At 30.7% G+C, this 23,424-nt stretch overlaps 2 protein-coding genes across 2 annotated transcripts; both read right to left on the bottom strand.

Moving 5' to 3' along the window:
• Positions 1-691: 691 nt before the first annotated feature.
• LOC110878224 (WAT1-related protein At5g64700) lies at positions 692-21,447 on the bottom strand. Its single transcript, XM_022126493.2, has 7 exons — positions 21,275-21,447; positions 21,125-21,187; positions 20,830-20,946; positions 20,461-20,710; positions 10,450-10,608; positions 8,100-8,251; positions 692-1,011 (listed from the first exon to the last, which is right to left on the bottom strand). The coding sequence occupies exons 1-7, from the start codon at positions 21,445-21,447 to the stop codon at positions 894-896; spliced, it is 1,032 nt and encodes a 343-aa protein (XP_021982185.1). The 3' UTR covers positions 692-893.
• A 702-nt stretch (positions 21,448-22,149) lies between these two features.
• On the bottom strand, positions 22,150-22,776 carry LOC110876136 (phosphoserine aminotransferase 2, chloroplastic). Its single transcript, XM_022124313.1, has one exon. The coding sequence runs from the start codon at positions 22,774-22,776 to the stop codon at positions 22,150-22,152; it is 627 nt and encodes a 208-aa protein (XP_021980005.1).
• Positions 22,777-23,424: the final 648 nt, after the last annotated feature.

Raw genomic sequence — 23,424 nt, forward strand, 5'->3', positions numbered from 1 at the left:
GTCTTGGAACTTCCCATAATATACACACACACACACATACACACATATATATACTAGATTACAGTCCTGTGTATTACACGGGTTAATAACTGTAATTTATTTGATTACTAATAATAAAAGAAAATTATGTTTAAAAAAACATATGCATTGTACAATTGAATAAAACCCATTTATTATACTAATAGAATAAACTATAATATAATTTGTTACTAGATATTGTCGTTAAAATATGTTTTTAAAAAACGAATATTGACGTGACAGTTATAAATTTTCTTAAATAAAATTTTAAAACATTATTTTTTCAACTGTGTATTAACTTAGATTTTTTTTTTTTTCATACGACCTTTTTTATTATTTAACATATTGTGTTATTACCATTTTTACTATCTAACCACATTCAATATTTGATTTTTTTATGTAAATCACTTAACTAAACAATTATCATTATTCTTCGTTTTTTACTACTTTAACGAAGATAATTTTGAACTTGGTGAAGTATTTAAGTATGAATTATAACTTTATTTAAGAATTAATAATTAACTTTATATTTGGTTAATGATATAGTAATATTTTTAGTTAAAAAATAAGTATACATAATTAAGTATGAGAGAGACGGAGAAGCTAAACAAAAAATAGATAGTTTCAATGAATAACACGCATCTTCCAATGTTTTCTTTTGCTGTATAGTATAGATAAAACAAAAATGAATATCACATACTATAATATACATATAATACATATATCTATGTATGTATAGAAAACAAGAAACGAGTATCACAAGCTATTTAAACATAAGTTTTGTTTTACCATGTCACTCACTAAACATAGCATAAAAAAAACTTGATCATAACTCATAATTAGGAAGAAGAAAGTTATGATGGAAATGGACTACCTTAACGAACTGTGATGTTTACGTTTGAGCACCCTTTGTGGTCAAATATCTCTTCTTCCTTACTTTTCCCCCATAAAACAAAGTAAAGGCCCCCAATCAAGAAGATTCCACCGATGACACTACAGTAGAAAAAAGGCCATTTGTCACTTTCATTTTCATATCACAGTCATGTAAAATACTATTTCAGAAGTGTAAGGAAAGATAAGGTATGAGGCAAGACATGGCTCCACAATGTAAATATTATAGATTTATTTTCTAACTAGGATTTTGCCCGCCGCGCGTTGCGGCGGCGCGCGACGGGTGGAAACATATAGTAAGACAAAACACTATAGGAATGTAATCTCTTGATCTCATTCATTAGCAAAGGGTACAAAACACTATAGGTGATTTGTAAAACGTAGTGCGTAAAAGACAATTACAAATAAAAAGTGTAAATCACAAAGGTAGACACAAAGTGTACAACACAATGCCAAAGACATTTTGAAAAACACAATGCATTGGCATTTGCAAAAGTAGGAGTTGTAGTCTAGGGGTTACAATTGCAAGTTTTTTAAAGTTTGGCAGGTGTAAAATGGAGTAATAGTGCAAGGGGTAAAAAACAAAGTGTAAAAGTATAGGGGGGGGTGACGGAAATGTGTAAAAGATGAGGGGGTGTTGGTGGAAATGTAAAAGAAGAGGGTTAGTGGCGTAACTGTGTAAGAGCTAAGGGGGTGATGGTGGAAAACCAAAGTAGAGGGTTGGTGCTGGCAAAGTTTGAAAGATGAGGTTGTGGTTTTAGAAATCCAAAGTAGAAGGTTTAGAGACTAAATTTGTCATTTATGAAACTTTGAAGATACCAAAGTCAAGGGACTAAAATTGCAACATCGTGAAAGTACAGGGGCAGGGAGGCAAAGCCAGTAAGAAACCCTCGCGCGTTGCGGCGTAAGTACATTGCAAACATCAAATAGATTAGTCGAAGCGTTATGTAATGCGTTAAACATACGAAAACGCACATTTTGACGTATCCAATTTAACTCAGTAGCATTGTAGCTGGATAAAAAATGTAAAGTATATCGTATTTATATGTGACCCGACTCATACATAGAAAACGTACAAAAAAGCTTAAAATGTGTATCAAGGGAAAACTAACACGTGTAATCAAAAGTGATATTCATATCAACGGAAAAAAATATACCCTTAGCGTGTTGTGGTAGGGTCGAAACGTAGAATTGGAAACGTACATAAAACAATCAAAAAACAAAATATATTTGACCTGACTTGTTACCCAAAAAAGTTTACATCGAAATGTATACCAACTCGAATTTATACCAACACATAAATTTTAATATTCATAATACAAACCGCGGGTGATGCGTCGTAGGTACGTTGCAAACAGATTAGTCCAAGCGCTATGTCATGCGCAAACCATATGAAAGCGCATGTCTTGACGTATTCAGTTCAACTCAATGTATGGTTGAATCCAAACGTTTAGTTTTTTGAAAAAGAAATTAGCAAACGAAAATAATTAAAGAAAGCAATAAGCTAAAAATGTATAGATATACGGTACAACGATAAAGTTGAAACATTATAAACTTTTGAAATTAATCCTCAATGGTATATTGCAATGTAATTGAAGTTTAACTTGGAAAGGAAATGGACTCAAAACACAATTTAACAAAACTAAAAGTAAAGGGCCAAAATGTATTTTACTCAAAGTATGGGTGAAAAATTGAAATTTAACTTGGAAAGGAAAGAGACTCAAAACGCAATTTAACAAAACTAAAAGCAATGGGTCAAAATGTATTTTACTCAAAGTATGGGTGAAAAGAGGAAATGTCGAAATGGACTCAAAACGCAATTTAACAAAACTAAGAGCAAGGGGCCAAAATGTATTTTACTCAAAGTATTGTATGAGAAAGGTATATATTTAAGAAAAGCCAAAGACCCGCCACGTCACACCACACCTTGTGGATCCCACACCTGCCACTTGTCAAGCAATGCCCCAACCTAAGCCCCCCAACCCCACAATCTTATTCTGATTTTTCAAGAGATATATAAAAACCATTTATTATACACGTCCAAACATCAATACTTGAATTGTTGATATATAAGAATTTCACAGATTATTAATATTCAGAATTTATAAAATTTATATAATATGATGTATAGTGTTCGTTTTTTTATTTAATCTTAGGCTTAAACATTTGTGCTGTTAGATTCTTTTTATTATAGGCCCATACTTTTGTGCTCACATTTGGACTTGAAGTCTTGAACGAAATCTTCATTTGGGCTAGTGTATGGAATAAGACAAAAAATGGAGAAGTTGGTCGGTGGCAGTAGCCACCGACTTTGTCCTTTAAGTAAGTTTATAATTTTGACATAATTTAACAAGTGATAAAAATATTTTTAAAGGTGACTTCATTCTTGTAAATTATTATCAGTTGTTAAATTATTTGCGCAAATGATTTAACAACAATTTTTGTAATATAATTTAGAAAAATATTGTTAGATCAAATACAAATAACTATTAACCAGCAAATAATTAAACTACAATAATTATGTTTAAGATAGAATCAGGGGCGGATCCACATAGAGTGGGTTAGGGTCTCCGGACCTCAATATTTTTAAAAATGATAAGACCATGTGTAGTGGAAGGGGAAGATAATGCCCCCACCCTAGGGCATTTTACGCTATGTGGCGGTCCAGTCAGCAAAGGGGCATTATTGGGCGTTGTCTAAAATGGGTGTAGTGGGGATTGGGCATTATTAGGCATTATTGGGGCATTAAATAAAATAAAGAAAAAACACCTAAAAATCTTATTGGATAACAAAAAGGGAGATGAAAGATGATTGGACAAGGAGAAGGGGGCAAGGCGTGCTTCAAACCACGCCAAGGGGGCATTTTTTGAATTTTTTTTTTAAAAAACGCCCTATGTAATGGGTTCCGAGCGTTTTTGGGCTTTTTTTTTGAATTTTTTTTTTTAAAAAGCCCCACTATGGGGGGTCTAATAGAAACGGTATATTAATTTTCTGAAGGATCCCAAAAAAATAATAAGATGGACACCATAGCAACAAGATGAACGTTGGTGGCACTACTAGAAAACTACATATTTTTCTACAAAAGTTTCACACAAATTTCCCACAACTCAATTTTTGTTACAATTTTTCTACAGTTTTCACACAAAAAAGAAAAACAAAAAAAAAAAAACCAAAACTTTTCTTCAATTTTCCGACAAAATTGTCACACAACTACCAGTTGTAGCAATTCCATCACAACATTAATTAGCTTTTCGACAAAATTCCGACAAAATAAATTAAAAGTTTGTATTATTTGTACCCACAACAAAATAAATAATTTAAAAAATAAAATTCCTAAATTTGTCGGAAAGTTATAGCAAACTAACACCACTTGCTACAGATTTTTAACAAAAAAGTTAATTTATTTATTATTTATCAATTTTAGAAAAATAAATAATTTTTAAAAATAAACTGTTAAATTTGTCGGAAGTTGGTAGCAAATTGACACTGGCTTGATTTTCGACAAGTTTATTTCACACGATTTTTTTGTGGAAAATTTATCGGTACTTCAGTTTTCCTACAAATTTGCTACAAATAACGTTGTCGCAAAAAAGGCATTTTTCTAGTAGTGGGAGTGGAAATGTTACCAAGCTGGATCCGAGTTCGAGTCTAGCAAGCCACATTTTTTGATTTTTTGTTTATAAATGTAAATTGATAAGTTTGGGTTTTAAACAAAACAAACATTCAACATAGGAGCAGCCATGTACAAAAACAACAAAACCTAACTCTTAACCTCTTGCTATCCAATAATCCTACTCTCACAACCTATTTATTTCTAGTTTTGTAACTTGAATTTTGTTTTTAAAAAAAATTGTTGTTTTACAACCTATTTATTTTTATTTTTGTAACTTGAATTTTGTTAAAAAAAAATTTGTTGTTTTAGTTTTTCTTCACTATGAATTTGCCTGTAGAAATCAGATTAACATGTAAGAAACATATCATATGAATGGTTCTTGCCTTTGTTATATCAAAAGATATCTTCTTGCAAAAGTTCTGGTCGAAATTTTAATTAGGTGTTTTTAAAAGATGAAACTCGTAGAGAATAACTTTAAAAATTTGTAAGATTTGTTTTCATTTCGAATGACATCGTATTTTTATTGTATGTTTTCTAATGAGTAATGATTATATATTGTTGTTATGATATTGTATTTTGTTATGTTCCTCGCCTCGTCCGCCCCAACCTGAATGACGACTGGCCCGAAAATTCTAATGTATGTTTGTGAAAAATATGAATACTGAAAAAGTGGACCCCAGTGTAAAAAATCATAGATCCGCCACTGAATAGAATAATTATTTTTACGTTAGAGTTTTAAAGTAGTATAGTAATAAATATTATTACGTTAACTCTTAAGTGTATCGTAATAATAATTACTTTAGTTCAAGCATAATTACTCATGTTATTTGTATCACTCAAAACTCAAAGATCACCCATTTTTTGTACCATATCTCACGGGTAAAGTATTTGTACTTTCAAATTTGAAGGAATGAATCCAAAAATTTAATGAAACAATAAATTTAATGTACTCATATTGAAATGAAGAAATACAATACATATATATGGATGTATGTATATGTACGTATTTATTTGTAACTGTTGGTATATGAAAACGTAAATATGCATGCATGGATGCTTCTTTAGTTATCACCTAATATGGTAACCCATGAACTATGATTTAGTTGTATCATGTATGAGTTCAAATCTTTGTAGTTATAAAATTAGATGGTATTTTAAGGTAAAAAAGTATTACCTTAATACGGTAAACCATACCCTTCTTATAAGAATTGCATCATCAATATCAACACGAAATATAGTATAGGTATTGAGTAAGAAAGATATTGAATAGTTTGATAGCTCATTAAACAATTTCCCCACTATTATTTTACAACTTCTTTTTTCTCCTTTAAAAATACTATTCAATTTTTTCTTGCTTTTTATTGGTGTACACTTCATCATTCTTTCTTTTCGTCGTTCGCAATTTAATTATACTATGTATTATTTAGATTTATTAGAGTAATAAAATTGCTGGGTTGTGGCATTCTTTTGTAAGATTTTGTTTTTGTTTTTGTTTTTATTTTTATGTTTGAGTGAATGGTTTCGAGTGTGACTTTTGTTTTTATTTTTATGAATATAAAACTTGTATTTTTTTGCCGATATTATTTTTAACCTATTGTTCAATGTAATTAAGTGACCTACATGATATAACTAAAGTTTCAAATGTAGTGTTTCATTCAAAATTTATTGAGTAGCATCTTAATAAAAAATATATTCTGTTAAACATTAAATTCAAATATTCGAAATAGGAATCTGAGTATGTTATTTATATATTTCTTATAATATGCGTCGATAATGGTATTTATTTTTTGTGTATAGATCTACGTGAATCGTTTTAGACATTTAAGTTTTCTCTTTCGGTTGTTGCAACGAGTGTTTGTTCCATAAAGAACCTATGCTATCATTTGGTTTACTTTCGTAACGGGTGTGTGTGTTTAAACATCTTAGCGTCTTTTTTGTTTGATTTAATATTCCCCCAGCAACGCGAAAATCCTAAAAACTCGTTTAATAATATAAACAAAGTGAACTATTTAGTCAAAAACGAATATTATCATTATCAAATAATAAATGTTGGAAATATGTGGTAAATTATGTAATACAAAATTTTAGCATATGAAAGATGAACATTGCTTTATGTCGTCCGTTATATTTATACCAATTTCAGTGGGTGTTCTCTATTTTAAAAAATATCTGAAATCATCCTTTAGTTTTAAAAACATAGTATGGCATGTCTTTTAACACTAATTTGGTTAAAATTTTTAGTTAAGTTTTATCATGTTCTATTTGATGGTGTTAAGAGAGAGAAAATGTGTTTATATCTCTTAAGGGCATTAATGTTAATCATATAAGGGCATTCTTACTTGAATTAAATGGGGTCTTAAATTATTTTGGAACTAATTTAAATACACACTCAACTAGGGGGTGGTTCAAATGAAAACCAGTTTTAACGCGAAAACTTGAAAACTAACTAAAAAAACCTAAAAAACACACCAATTTTTTTTTATAATTTTCTATTAAAAAACGCTAGTTTTTGTATATAAAAAAAACTCTTTTTCAAAAAAAAAGTTGTAATGTACATGTGTAATAATACACATGTGTAGTACACATTTACATGTGTACTATTACACCACATGTGTATTATACTACATTTTTTTTTTGAAAAAAGTTTTTTTATATATATAAAATAGCGAAAATTGGTAAAAAAAATTGATATGTTTTTTAGGTTTTTTTTTAGTTAGTTTTCGAGTTTTCGCGTTAACTAGTGGTTTTCATTTGAACCCTTTCCACTCAACTATATTTTGAAAAATTTAAGTATTAATAATTCCATGTTTTAATTTTTTAAATTACTGTATATTGTAATAGGTGTTTATAGAAAGATTATCAAATAATACAATTATACATTAATATAAAAAATGTAGAGACCAAGTTTCGCCGATATATGACCAGATACGACGGAATATAGCGATGAAATTGTAGAGACCAAGTTTCATCACTATAAGAACATTTTAATTGAATTATTTATCCTCATTCCTATAATTACACTAAAAATAACTATTTTTTCTTTTTACTTTTTAATTAAATAATACTTTTTTTTACCTTTATAATTTACTTTTTCCCTCTCCTCCATTCACAAGTATTTTCAACAAATATTAGAAAATTAATAGGGCTAAACAGTATTCTCGTATATTTACAGATGAACACTAACATTTTGTCTCTTCTTCACTCATAAATCACAACCATTCACAATTTTTTTTATTAATAGCGATAACCCACTCACAAAAATACAGGGAAGCCGTGAGTGCTACAAGCTATAGCACAAAAAAATGAACCCCATATATGGTGATGACTTTTTGTCACTATAAGTCTTGTTTTCTGTAGTGTTACTATAATCTAATTCCATGATTATCCTCAAGCATAAATATATTATAGATAATCAAATACTCATATTACCCTCTCCGGTGTTACAGGAATATTATTTTTAAGATGAAATCGATCACTGATCAAAATACCCCAACAGAGATGAAATCGATCACTGATCAAAATACCCCAACAGATAAAACAATTGTATATTTTTTCTAAGAAATAGTATTTTATGTACCTTCCCAAACTGATAATTTCTCCGATGAGTAAAGCTGCGAAGACGGTGGTAAATATGAAAGCGAGTGGAGTAGACAATCCAAGAAAAACTGGCCCCTTCCTCTCAATCACCCATGTTTGCATATAGAATGTAAACCCCGTTACCACAAAACCCTATACATGAAACACATAAAATCACAAATATATACGTATATCATGTGAAGTTTATAGTTTATGTATATATACACACTCACGTATAGAAACATTTATATCCCACCTTTTGAAAACCCTAAACACCAAACACATAAAATCACAAACATATACGTATATCATGTCAAGTTTATAGTTTATGTATAATTATATATATACACTCACGTGTAGAAAATTTTATATCCAACCTTTTGATAGTCAATAGATCCTAGTATTATTTTTGCTAATTTCGATCTTAGATAGACCATGTTTTAGAGAGTTTTGGAATATTCGAATACTTATTTATAATTCACTTTTCTGACTCTCGTGTAACCAAAAATCGATTATGAAACGGTTTATTAAATATATAAAAGTTATTCTTTTGTTAGACCATGAATATATATAGTTTAAAACTATCTTGTACGTATTGTTTCTGGTCCTCATAAAATTATTCTTTTTTCACACGTTTTAACATTCTATTAGCAATGTAACGCAATAACAGATATAATAAATTACGATTTTGATCCTTATGGTTAATTTACTTTTACCCTATAAGCCCAAAAAGGTATTCTTTTAATATATGTGCCACCAACATTATTTTTTCTAACTATTTTGGCCCTCGTCACTAATATGATCTAATTAAATGGTTAAATGTTGGTCATGTCTCCCTCATATGATGTCCATTTATGTCATTTGTTTCATGAGGACGAAACATCTTGGTCAAAATTACACATTCAATTTTCAATGTTAATGTCCCTGCAACTACATTGATCTATTTGATCTACAGAAATGAGTCTTAGAATTTACGGGAGTGGGGTTTGACCCAATAGATCAATCTGATAAATCCGGTACCCGCCATCATGAACTCGTAATTTTTTGTGTTTTGTGCTTCGGATTTTGAAGAATTGAATGTTGTTTCTTTTGTTTTTGCTTTAGAAGTTTGATTTTCTAGTGTTGATGAGTTTTGTATGCGATTGGTTTATTGAATTACAGTTTGCGTTTGTTAGTTATTGCAGATGAAGATTACTGATTAAGTGGGTTGAAAGAATATTAGTGTTTTTTTTTGGGTTTATGGTTTAATTTAGTGACCTTCTTTGTAAGCCAAAAGGGCTTATTGCAATTAATAGTTAATAACCGTCGTGATGATTCATGTGGGTTCTTATTTGTTAGGCCATCTGTAGTCATAAAGTCCCTTGTGGGGCGTTATGCGACACGTGTCGTGTCACGTCACACAGGGCTTTATGGAGCGTTATATCACTAGAGCCCGCAGTCATAAATCCTCTACCCATCATTACCTAATTATTAATTTTCAATTTTATTAATTAATTATAAAAACCGTTAAAACCTTTTGATTGGTCAAACCCTTAAATCTTTCTCACATCACGCCGTTATAGAGGTCGCGCCTCCCCTCTTTTTCTCATCCATACCGCTCCTTGTGGTGGTGTTCGGCAGCGCGAAGGGGTGCTATGCCCTGCCATACCGCCCACTACAGGGGCTCTTACTATGTGTTTAAAATAATTGTAATGCTGTCAAGTTTCAGTTTGTATGGCCCTGAAAAGCCAATTGCGGGCTTTTCGTGGGATAAAGAGAGGACCAATTTCATAAATTTGCCAAACTGTTGTGTGTTTTTTTTTTTTTTTTTTTTTTTTTTTTTTTTTTTTGTATTATGTGGTTTTGATTAATGATTTCATTGGTTTTTATCAGAATTGTTAGGTTAAGTGTGTAAATCCATATAAATTGATGTTTAGATATTAGATTCAGACGGAATGGTTTGGGGTTGGGGTGAAGAAGACAATCAGAATTCTCTGATGTAAGGGTTTGGGGTTAAATGCGAACCTAATTTGAGGGTAGATATTTTGATCTGGGTGAAATAACATAATTGTCCCTTATGTGAGCACGTGACCAAGATTTAAGCAGGTAATTGGATGGTGTTAGTTATAAGAACCAAAATGATTAGAAAAATGCCTTTGGGGACACAAACATTAAAAGATTTCTTTATAGACTTACAGAATAAAAGTGAATTAACCAAAGGGGTCAAAATTGTAATTTACACTAATAAATAACTTGAAACCATTTAGTATTAAACAAACCTAAAATAACTATAAACCATTTAGCATTAAACAAATTTGCAATAACGATTTGCTTTTTCTTATTAACTATGTGACTTGAAAGATAATACTCACACAATAGGCCACAGCGAGGAGTTTGATATTCCAACCAAGTTTCCATTGAGAACCTTCTCTTTCTAAGACAATGGCAACCACAAACGACTGCATGGAACTCAAAAGGCACTGAAGAGCTGTGAAACTCAGCTTTGAAGGATAGCTTTTTAATACACTTGCCTGTTTTCCGTCAACATCGATAAGAAGTTAAAAGTTAAATATAGTCAACAACAAATGCAAAACTTATACAACTTTAATTCTAGACCACTTTATCACAATTAATCATAATGTTGTCCGACACAAAAAACTGTGATTTGTACTTTGACTTTATAATACACTTGTGTGTTTTCCCTCGTCATTAAGTCATCTTATAACTTCATTATAAGATGTTTATAACTTCATTAAATATTACATCCAAACTTACTGACGTTATATATATATATATATATACACATATATATATATGTACACACAGTTAAGGTTAATTTCAGAAGAGGGTTTCTTTTTTCTTTTTGAACGACAACTTTTTAAACACCTTAATTCCACATTTTTCTTTTTGAACGGTACATATTTACACCTATGTTAATGATGAAAATGAGCTTGAATTTGGTTGTTTAATTTCTTCAAGCTAATTAAGTATATCTTTTACATATTTGTAACTTTTCAAATTTATTATCATTTTTTTCATAGAGATGGACGTCCATTTACATGTATGTAATCTTCACACTTGTTATATATTTTTAAATGATCATCTCTTTATATATATGCAAATTTTTATACTAATTGATCTTTAAGGTAATCATAAAAAGGTAGAACAAAAAACTAACTCAAAAGGCAACGGCATGCCGTTTAATCTAATGACTTTGATATTAAAACTTGTAACTTGATTATTAAATAATAAACAAAATTAAAATCCAAATTAAAACAGTTTTATTCTGTTATTTTTAAATCAATTACAAACTTAAATTGAAAGAATGACTATTTATTCTTACAACTTTATTTTATATAGTTATTTATATATATGTAAACATGCTTTTACCTATGTGTAACTGTTTTTTATATGTATAAATAAACTATTTACATACATGTAAATAATACGAGATGGTCCTAGACTCCTAGCCATGAAGAACTAAGAAAAATAAAACCTAAAAATAGTTAGGATTGTCATTTCCGTGCACAAAACCCTAGGGCTGTGCAACGGTTCAGAACCAGACCGAACCGAACCGAACCGGAACCGTTAATTGCTAAATTTAAGAACCGGAACTGAACCTTATTATAACGGTTCCGGTTCGGTTCCGAACCGGTTAAACGGTTCTCGTGTAAACGGTTTTCGCGGGAACCGGTTGATAATTAAATCCAAAAATTAACAATTCAATAGAAACGAATCAAACCATTTAAAACATTAACTAAGAGTTGCAACATTCAAAGTTCAAACCAACCAAAATAAAAGTAGCAAAGCAACAATAAAAAAATTCAAGCCATAAACAATCTCTAAATAAAACTATTAAAACAATCATGTTGACAATTGAAACAAGCGATACACTATTTATATACACATTTACAATTCGATCAACATTGATTTGATTATTTTTGTTCAACTTTTATTTTCACATACAGAAAACTATATGTATCAGAAAGCAACCATCTAGAAAGAAAATATACACAATTATAAAAAAAGGTCATGTAGAATAGTTGCAAGGTGTTGATGGAGATGAACTTGTCTGATAGCAATTAGGGTTAGGGTTGAGAGATGGAGAAGAATTAGAAGATGAAAGATGAGATCATGGAATGAATATAAGAAAAGGGAATAAGAATTAGGATGGTTGTATGATGTTGAAAAGCCCATTAATAAAATAGGGTTTTAAATATTTATAATCCCAACTGGTTCTAGCGGTTCTTTAACCGGAACCGAACCGGGAACCGTTTTACCCAAATTTAAGAACCGGAACCGGACCCTATATCCAAAAATACGGTTTGGATCTAAAGGTTCCGGTTCGATTCCCCGGTTCAGATGGTTCTGAACCATATACTGCTCAGCCCTACAAAACCCATTTTATTCCTCAAGCACATTTCTATGGAAATTCATTTTTTATAAATTATATATCGACCAAAATTCATTTTTACTAACTGGATGCACATGTGTTCCATCAAACTATAACTACGTTTATTTGACATCTTTGTGGATGTTAAATCATTTCAGAAAGAACAGGAAAAAAAATCCATGGAATATGAACTAAGAAACTAAAATAAAAATTGAAAAGGGGGATTGAAAAATAGATAAAAGAGAGTTTTATCTTTCACCGCTAAAGCACATACATGTAGAATAAATGTGCGAATTAAATAATTTAAAGCTTAGACACATGACTTACATATCAATAACACAAAATCTAACCAGAGCACACCGACCAAAAAATCTATTCTTGGCAGCAACGATTTGATGAAATATCTGTTTATTTTTTTTTTATTTTTTTTTTTTGTTGAACCAAGATAGAAATTACGAGAGATACATCATACATGCAGAGAATTTAGGATTAGTTATGATATAGCTGATATCAGATTCCTATACTACCCTTACCACATTTATTTAATTTTCTTCAAATTCTAGATAATTACTAAAAAGCCACTGTTGATTTGGACCAAGACCATTGGTCAAATGGTTGTATCGTTCACATTAAATAGTTAAGATTCTGAAATGATCTTTATTCTAGATAGTTATCTTGGGAATGCTAAATATTGTAAGAACCGTGTGAACGAATGAAAAAACCAATCAAAATCGAATTTTTTTTATTACAAAGTTCATTATAATTAAATTACAACATCAAAAAAGAATTTAAAACATCAAATAATTCATTTCTCCTCTCAAAATCACTCTTACTTGATTTTTTACGTATCTACTATAATAAAAAAACCAAGTTTTGGATACGTGTTATTCATTAAAGGTATCATCAAATCTATACTTATCTTATATTTACTAAATAAATAAAAAATTAATATTAAATCTTATCATACTTTAATAAAATATTATCCTCAAATCTAAATTGTTAATTTAGTATATTTTTAAAACAAATAACTCTCTTTTCTACTTAACTTATATTAAATATATAAATAATAAATTAATATTAAATGTTATCCTAATTTATTAAAAATATAACTTTTTTATTATTTGGTATACAAAATTATATTTATTCAACTGGTGTAAAACGCGGGGTTTTAAAAATATTTTTTTTTATTATTTACTATAGAAAGATACATTTATATAACCCGTGTAATACACGAAGTTTTCAAAGATATAATTTATTTTATCATTTGCTATGTAAAATTACATTTATTCAACACGTGTAATACACGGGGTTTTTTAAGGATATAATTTTTTTATTATTTGGTAGATTTTTCAACCCGACTATGCACGAGTTTTTTTAAAGATATGACGTTTTTAGTATTTAATATACAAAATTACATTTATTTAATCTGTGTAATACAGATGGTTTTTAAAGATATAACTCTTTTTTTAGATCTATTCAACACGTATAATATATAGGGTTTTTAAGGATGTAATATTTTATTATTTGGTAGATTTATTCAATCGGATTATACAAGGGTTTTTTTAAAGATACGACGTTTTTAGTATTTAGTATACAATATTACATTTATTTAATCTGTGTAATACACATGGTTTTTAAAGATATAACTTTTTTTTATTATTTGATATATAACATTATATTTCTTTAACGCGTACAATATATGGGGTTCATAAAGATATAACTTTTTATTATTTAATATATAAAATTACATTTATTGAACCCGTGTAATACACGGGGTTCTAACCTAGTGTGTAAATATAACAAATTTACACATGTGTAAATGACAAACTTACATATGTGTAAATTTTCTTTGTTTACGAATTCACGTAAATTTAAACGTGTAAATTTAATTTCGAACATTGTATTCAAACAATAATGATAAGTGTAAAAAGAAATTTTTAATTTGAATTGTTTTTGACCAAGTTCTCGTGGTTTTTTATTCGTTCTCACGGTTCTCATGATATTTAGCGTTCTCATTTAAACCCTGTTGTATATATATTACTATATTCTTAAAACAAAAGGTCGGTGGGACCGAAATACAAACAACCCCTCAACTTTTTAGCTTGACTAAAATAGCCCATGAGAAAAAGACAAAACGGCTCTTCAAGTTTTGAACTTAACAAAAAAACCCATAAACTTTTAAAATTGACATTTATACCTCATATGTCCACTAAAACTTTATAAAGTGTTTGTTTTCACCCCTTAAGCTCCAACTTTTCAAATTCACCCCCATAATATTTATTCTTTAGCTTAAAAAGACAAAAAAACTATTTTCTCACGTCGTTATTTTCATGTACGTGTCGGTGTAAATTTATATTTCGACTTGGACTTCAACTTTTTCGAAAACAAACATGGTCAAATGTAATGCGTTTTCATACTTATTTTTATATATGTTTTCAGTTGGTCTACGTTTTGACATTTTAATATACGTGTCGACATAAATTCACGTTTCAACGTAAACGATACAGATTCAAGTTTCGAAATAAGTTTTTTTTCCGAAAACAAGTCTGGTCAAATATAATACGATTTTATACTCTACGCTTTGACGTAAAATGTGTTCGGAATCGAGTTGGGTCAAATATAATACGTTTTCATTCGACGTTCTAAATTTGAGTTATTGTATGTTTTGACACCGCCAAGTCTAGATGCAAAGGTAAAGGTGGTGTAGTGGCTAGGTGGAATGCTTACTAAATGAACCAGCTCGGGTTCCATTCCGTTTCTTTTATAACTCCAAAGCTTTAGAGCAGATACTTCGGGACACACATTTTCATATGATTAATACATCATACAACGTGTTGCAAGCTATAAATAACTAAGGCGTCGCCGCCGCAACACGCGGCATAAGGCAACAATCTAGTATATGAAATAAACGAATAGTATCTTTGAAGAGATTAAATTAGTCAAGAAGATTATCAACCATACTAGTACGAACATTTTGCTTTTGTATATTTTATTTCTAAACTTTTAATTGTTTATCGGACTTTTAATATTCGCATGAGTGCTACCCTAACTTTAGAACACGCATCTTTTACTTTTTTTTTTAATAATATTTTACATGCAGTTTTTGGCACAGTAGAGAATAGAAGAAATATTTTACACAAGACCCTAAAATTAGTTTACTAATTTTACATGCAGTTTTTGGCACAGTAGAGGATAGGAGAAAGATCAACGCACTAAAATTATTAATTTTACTAATATTATTGACACCATCCTGTCCGGATTAATTTAATTACGTTACATGTAGATATTATATTTACTATTTTATATTAAAAGTTTGTGATCGTTTGTTTAAAAGAAGAGAAGGTAGATAGTGATGTAGTCTCCTATGTCGAGGTTTGATGATGTAAGTGGAGAGGAGCCACTAGGTATTATCTAACAAGAGATTTATAACTAAATTAAAAGGGAAATTCTATAGGATTGCAATTACACCTGTTTTGCTATATGGAACAAAATGTTGCACGATCAAGAAGAGACACGTGCGTAAACTAGAGGTAGTAGAGATAAGAAATCATGTTTTTAAAGATAGATTATGGGTAGTTAGTATATCAGATAAGATGAGGGTTAAGAGGTTCAGATAGTTTGGACATGTCAGGAGAAGACATCCGACAACCATAGTTAGAATCGTGGAAACACTTATTGTGGAGGGAAAAAGAAGTAGAGGCAAACCGAAGGTGACTTGGGAGGAGCGGATTAGGAAATATATGGTAGACTTGCACCTATCTGAGGACATGGTCAATGATAGGTGTTTATGGAGACGTAAGATTAGGGTTAAGGAATTTTACGATGATAGTATGTTAGGGTATTGAAGTCTTGTCTTAAAAGCTCGGCTTTTCAGGTAGGTTTTTTTTTTTTTTTTTTTTTTTTTTTTTTTTTTTTTTGCGCATGTTATTGCTTGCTTGTGTGTCTATATTTTGTGTAATTAGTTTCTTTTCTTCGTTATGACCTATTTCTTGTTTGGTTGCTTTAGTAGATTTTTTAGTACCCTATGATATCTTGTTTGGTTGCTTTAGTAGTTTTTTTAGTACCCTATGATATCTTGTTTTTAGAGTAGCTATGTGGCTTTTTATGTTTCATTTTTCTCTTTCGCTTGCATGTGGTTTTGGAGCTGCGGGTCTCATTGAAAGCAGTTTCTTTACCTCTTAGGATAGTGGTAATACTTGCCTATATCTTACCTTTCTAGAACCTACCAATAACTTTGTCATAACTAATAAGAATTAGCGTGCTAAAACATAAAATGGTATGATATTAAAACCATCTTTTAATATCATACCATTTTATGTTTTAGCACACTAATTGTTGTTTACAAAAAAATACCTTTATGCTATTGCACAACCGTTATTGACACTTAATTATTTAGCTGCTCTAATATGAATCAATATATTAAAAAATGTTTTTTTTAGTAAACATTAATACAGGATATAATATAAACAAACATTTGTACTCATCAACATACTTTTGGTAATGATCTGAATTATTTATCAAATGTGTTGTTATCAAAAAAGATAATCAATAACCATGCATGGTTGCATGCTTTATTAATGACAGATAGTGTAGATTAATGTATAAAAGTGTTCCCATAATTTCGTTATATTTATTCATCACCAAAATAATGTTTATGTATCAACAAGAAAGAGTATTGACTGCTTCTTTGGTTGATTTTTTTTTTTTTACTTTTTATCCATAAACAATGTTATTAGATTTTCACCACATGCATATAATAAGGCAATTAAAGTCTTTGCTTTAGTCCACCACTCCTTAAAGGGCCTCCAATTTAGATAAAAGTTATATATTAGGGAAAATTACCAAAGTGACCGTTTGACCAAGCCATTTTCCAAAATAGTCATTTGACCGGGCATAATGCACCCTCCCATCAAAGTGAACTCCCATATTTATGCACCTTCAATCCAACCACCAGCTAGCCGACACGTGTCCCTCTTACCTGACCAGGCTTTATGCACCTTCAATGTCAGCCGAGCCGCTACAAGTACAAGCCGAGCCGCTTCATGGCCAAGCCGAGCCGCTTTGCCCCATTCCAAGCCGCTACACCCTGGATCTAAGCCGCTACACCCTGGATCTAAGCCGCTTCAGCATGCCACCTACCCCCAAGCCCTTACATTTGAATTTATGAGCTTTCAACCCATGCCCAAGCCGCTACACCCTGGATCTAAGCCGCTTCAGCATGCCACCTACCCCCAAGCCCTTTCATTTGAATTTATGAGCTTTCAACACATGCCCAAGCCTTTACATGTGTTTTTTTATGTATAATTTCGTAAGTATATATATAATATCTGGATTTTGCACACATGTGTTTTTTGTCTTCTCGTTATCTTTGTTTGAATACATACTTTGGTCACGTTTAGTTTAATTTTTTTTCTTTTTTTTTCTAACAATTACTTTAAAAAAAATATGCACACGTCCATAAGACTATATATATTTCGAAACAAATAAAAAAATATTTATTTTCAAACCTATGAATATTAATTTTAACTTACGAACAAGACATTACATTTTTATAAAAAAATAATAGTTTTACATCTTGTGCAGGTTATATTATAAAAAAAGTGAGTTTTTTATAATTTTAACCTATGAATAAAAAAATAATATTTTTTTATAATTTTAATAGAATGTATATCAAGACATTCAGGAAAAAAAACTAAGAAATATCGTTTATATAATTTTTTAAATAACTAATCATGATATATATCGGTAATTTATATCGGAAATTTATATATATTTTTATCGGTAATTTATGTATATTTTTTAAAATATTATCTAACTTACATATAAATGTACAGGTTATATAAAAAGTCACCGAACTTATTTGTTGTCTACCATTTTTTGAACCTTTGCATATACACTAACATAACTTATACATATATAGCAATCAAATTGATTTGTTCGCATATTTCTTTATTTCGATAAGAGATGAATTAGAAACAATAAACATTATACTTATATCAATATTACACAAAACGGTCTTATAAATCCTAAAAATATTACAATATTAAATAATTTTGAAACCTGCAAATTAATAAAAAGATAAGTAATTTTGAGTAATGTTTATTTGGCCTGAAAACAATAAAAAAATATGGCTAGAAAAAGAAACACTGTCCACATCAATATTTAAAAACAATATTTCTTAGTTAAAAGATATAAGCTAGTATGTGTATAAATTTTTTTGATATTTTTCTTAGACGGCCTTTATAAAAAAATATGGAGAAAAGAGTATTTTGATATTTTTTTGATGTATTTTGATATTTTTTTGATGTTTTTTGATATTTTTTAAAAAATACTACTGAAGCGGCTCGGCTTGTACTTGTAGCGGCTCGGCTTGTACTTGTAGCGGCTCGGCTGGTACTTGTAGCGGCTCGGCTTGTACTTGTGGGGCAGGGGGCGAAGCGGCTCGGCTTGTACTTGTAGCGGCTCGGCTGACATTGAAGGTGCATAAAGCCTGGTCAGGTAAGAGGGACACGTGTCCGCTTGGTTGTGGCTGGATTGAAGGTGCATAAATATGGGAGTTCACTTTAATGGGAGGGTGCATTATGCTCGGTCAAATGGCTATTTTGGAAAATGGCTTGGTCAAACGGCCACTTTGGTAATTTTCCCTATATATTATTTTTGTTATTGGTTTAAAGAGTTGTCAGAGAATGAATGAATGGGTAAAGGAGGTTTGAGTTATTAAAGAATTTTCTATATTTAGGATTCCAACTTTACATTTTTCCTCTCAATTTCTTTTGTTTTCTCTTTTCTTTCTATATTTAGGATTCCAACTTTATATTTTTCCTATTAATTTCTTTTGTTTTCTCTTTTGATATGTGTCTTTGTTTTTATTTACTAATATATGTTGCAATCTTCTAGAAATGCATAGTTATATTAGCCTTTATTTAGAGGAGTTATTTATTAAGTTTTTAATTTTTCAGTAAACATATATGCTTTGAAATTAAAATAATTCATATAATAATAACAACATTATCTAGTATCTCTTTACGAAACTTCAGTATAATATATAAAAATACCACCATATACTTGATTTAAAGCAACAAAAAATAACATTAGTTAAAAATTAGAAAGGGCCTCATATTTTGAGTTCGTTTTATGCCTTTTAAAACGTTAAGTCAGCCCTGATATAGTATGAATAATCTGAAAATTAAAAATAAGTGGCATTTACAAATTTTAATCTACTATCATTCAAATTATGTTTTAAAACATGTTAATGCACTCAATTATGCTTGCTGTGAAAACTCGAATGTGCTATGTGTGTTTTGAAATTTGTTTTATTTATTTATTTGTTTATTGATTAATGAGCATCTAACACACATATTCTAAATTTATACATTTATTTTCTATTAAACTAGAATCCTTTACCTCATGAGAAATGACATACTTCTCCTGCCAACCACTATTATAATATCAGTTCATGTTTGTTAAAATTTGTTTGTTTACTATTAAAATGCCACTTAATGTCTATGATATTTTCTAATGAAATGTGCTATCATCATCATACTCAATAAATCTCATCAATAGTAAAGCTACGCTATGGTCTGAGGAATGTAAGATGTAAACAACCTTACCTCTACCCTATAGGAATAGAGAGGCTGCTTCCAGTGAGACCCTTGGCTCGATAGTAGTTTTGCATCAAGCCTTGAACATAAGGCACATAACACTCAACAATCGAGATAAAGGTCGATTAGTGCATGTACCTTTTTGTATTTCAGCTATCAGCGCTACCACATGATACATGATTAACCGCCAGCCGCTTTTAACATTATTTTCACGATATTACTAAAATAATGTTAAAATTAGTGCAATTTCACTTTTTCCCCCCGAGGGCCCACACATATATACATTATATGTTCACACCGCAAGCGACCCGTAAAATGTCCTATCTCTTGCACATTAAGAAAACATTCTTAGCTAAATAAACTAGGAGGAAGCTAATAGTTAAATGTACCTGAAGAACAATCCAAACTCCCCAACAACTGATGCTAAGGAGCATGAGGAACACACCCTTAACCCAAGTGCTACTAGAACTTGAACTTGCTACGTTAAGTTGAGCATGGCTCGATAAAAGGTGATGGTGCAACAACAATCTCAACTCTGGTCCTTTAAAGAAAGCCATTGTGGCTGCACCCCCAAGGCATATGACTATGCCAGTAATCTTTGCAATACCAGAGCTTGTGTGAAGTTTTACACTTTCAAACCTGTAAATATTGTTTAAGCTTAATTAGTATACCAAAATTAACCCATTTGACTGATTGAGGTTTCTTTATCATGGACCATATCAATTCCTTTCATAAAAATATCAAAAGAATTTAATTACCTCATTAGACAAGCCATGAAGAATGTAACGGCAGGAAGGCAATTTGATGCTGCAGCAGCTAAGCTTGCAGATGTATATTTAAGGGCAATCCCATGGATATTTAAGCTAGTTGTAATCCTAAAATTTTCGACAACAAACATTCATCATGATGAAATGATGAAAAATTGTGTATATGTTATCATTTAAACTATTAAGATTTTTGTAATATTAAACCAGTTATGTTCATGATATTCTAACATAACATATCAATGTTGTTGCACAACTCTCTTTAATATATATATTTCATGATACATACCCTAACAAAGAGAGCCCAAAAATCTTGCAAAACGTCAAGAAGGTGAGTGGAGGTGAATCTTTGCTGGTAAAAATAATCATGTAAAATAATCAAGATATTAGCCAAGAGTGTGCGCACACAAGCATAATCAGTCTAAATACACAAACCAACCCTTCCATGATATACGCAAACGGTACCAAGATGAGAGCTCCAGCAGCCTGTCTGTAAAAAACAAAGATGCAAGTACTCATACCAACATCAAACGCCGCTTTCGATAGTAGAAACATGCCTGTATATATTAACTGTATGAGAATAACAACAAAGTAAGCCATGTCTTTCTTCATTTCTCCTTGTTCTCATACTTGGTTCACGTTGGTATACCTTTTCTATTTATATACAAGAAGCTGATGCAAATCTAGTGACCAAGCTCGCACTAGATTATTAAAAGGTGAATATTTGGTCATGACACATACAGTGTTTGGCAATGTCACTTTTAAACCTGAATTATTTGATGTAGTACTCGGAATTTTATTTCTAAAATATTTTTTTTTTACTACAGGAAATCAATAATAGTAAAAACAATTACGTAATTACTATATGATAGAGTTCAAAAAATAATTCTTTCTTTTGACATTTGGGTAATAATATGAGAGAGTTCAATAAATAATTCTTTTTTATAGAACTTCAAGAACCAATTTTGAATCATTTACATATTTGATTAATGATTCAAAAGTATGGTAAAATTTCTGTACGTAGCATAATAGTATATTACAATATTTTAGTGGAGTGAATTGCAAGGATTGTCCTTTATCTTTATACCCATTTGCAGGCGTTGTCCTTTATGTTTAAAATTGACGAGTTTTGTACTTTATGTTTTCAAATCATACACGTTTTGTCCTTTAGCCTTAACCCAGTTAAATTTTTCTGTCAAATCTGGTCCATGTGCAATGCACATGAGGGTAAAATTGTCTTTTCACCCTATTCTTTAAAAATATATATCATAACAAAACCCTTTGTCTTCCCCAAATCAATCCCATTTCAAAACCCTAATTTCTCTTCAACAACCTGCAACAATTCTCCATAATCCAACCTTCATTCTTTCTCATTCCCTCAGGCGACACCGACAACCGCCACAGCGCCACCACTTTCCTTATAATCACAATTGTAACCCCAGATGGGCCCACATTCTTCTGAGCCCCTGCATAAATAATCCCAAATTTCGAAACATCAACCGGTTTTGAACAAAAGTTAGAAGACATATCAGCTACCAAAACCGCATCTTTGTTTTTTACAGTGGGGTAATCTTTAAACTCAACACCGTGAATAGTTTCATTGGCGCATATATGCAAATACCTTGCGTTAATATTCTGATCCAACTCATCAAAAACCGGTAACCCGGTGTATTTCTCCGGTTTACCGGTCCAGATCACTTTAGGTTTGCAATATTTTGTTGCTTCTTTATACGCCTTGTCGCCCCATGAACCGGTGACGATGTAATCAACCGGATCTTCCGGTTTACATATGTTTAACGGGATGCTAGCGAATTGGGTGGTGGCGCCGCCTTGAAGGAACAAGACGGCGTAATCATCGGAGATGTCGAGTAATTTTCTCAGATCTGATTCTGCTTTTTGAATGATTGAAAGAAACTCTTTTCCTCTGTGGCTCATCTCCATGAAACTCTTTATTGAATGATTGAAAGAAACCGGTTAATATTTTTTTTCTTTTGTATTTATTTTTAAAGAATAGGGTGAAAAGACAATTTTACCCTTATGTGCATTGCACATGACCAGATTTGACAGAAAAATCTAACTGGGTTAGGGCTAAAGGACAAAACGTGTATGATTTGAAAACATAAAGTACAAAACTCGTCAATTTTAAACATAAAGGACAGCGCCTGCAAATTGGTATAAAGATAAAGGACAATCCTTGCAATTCACTCTATTTTAGTGGATTAATGTTACATGGATTAAGTGGATTTCGTCTTTTCTATTTTACGCTAATCCTCGATTTTGGTGAAAACATGTCCGACTTAGTAGGAGTTTGTTTTGGAGCGGGATTGAGGTAAAGAGATCCATTATCTTCTTTTTTGTTTAATTTGGCGTTGAAAGGTTTTCACATTGCTTTGGCGACATTATTGAGGTTGGTTTGTTTAAGGGCACAACTATGAGGCGGGATAAATCCAATTGTCCAAGTTATTTTATACGAATGATGCTATTTTTGTGGAATAGTGATCCCACAGTAATATTCATTGCTTGCGTGGTTAGAATGCTTAATTGTTTCTATATTGCCTTTGGTTTGAATTTGAATTCACATAAGTCTAA

Source organism: Helianthus annuus, chromosome 9 (assembly GCF_002127325.2).
Source record: "Helianthus annuus cultivar XRQ/B chromosome 9, HanXRQr2.0-SUNRISE, whole genome shotgun sequence".
In the NCBI taxonomy this organism is placed as follows: Eukaryota; Viridiplantae; Streptophyta; class Magnoliopsida; order Asterales; family Asteraceae; genus Helianthus; species Helianthus annuus.

Excerpts from the sequence above, each read along its gene's own strand:
- LOC110876136 (XM_022124313.1), bottom strand. The coding sequence starts at position 22,776 with ATGGAGATGAGCCACAGAGGAAAAGAGTTTCTTTCAATCATTCAAAAA.
- LOC110878224 (XM_022126493.2), bottom strand. The coding sequence starts at position 21,447 with ATGAAGAAAGACATGGCTTACTTTGTTGTTATTCTCATACAGTTAATA. Across the intron at positions 21,188-21,274 it reads TTTGCGTATATCATGGAAGG|CAAAGATTCACCTCCACTCA; the intron begins GTTGGTTTGTGT and ends TATTTTTACCAG. Across the intron at positions 20,711-20,829 it reads TTCATGGCTTGTCTAATGAG|GTTTGAAAGTGTAAAACTTC; the intron begins GTAATTAAATTC and ends CAATATTTACAG.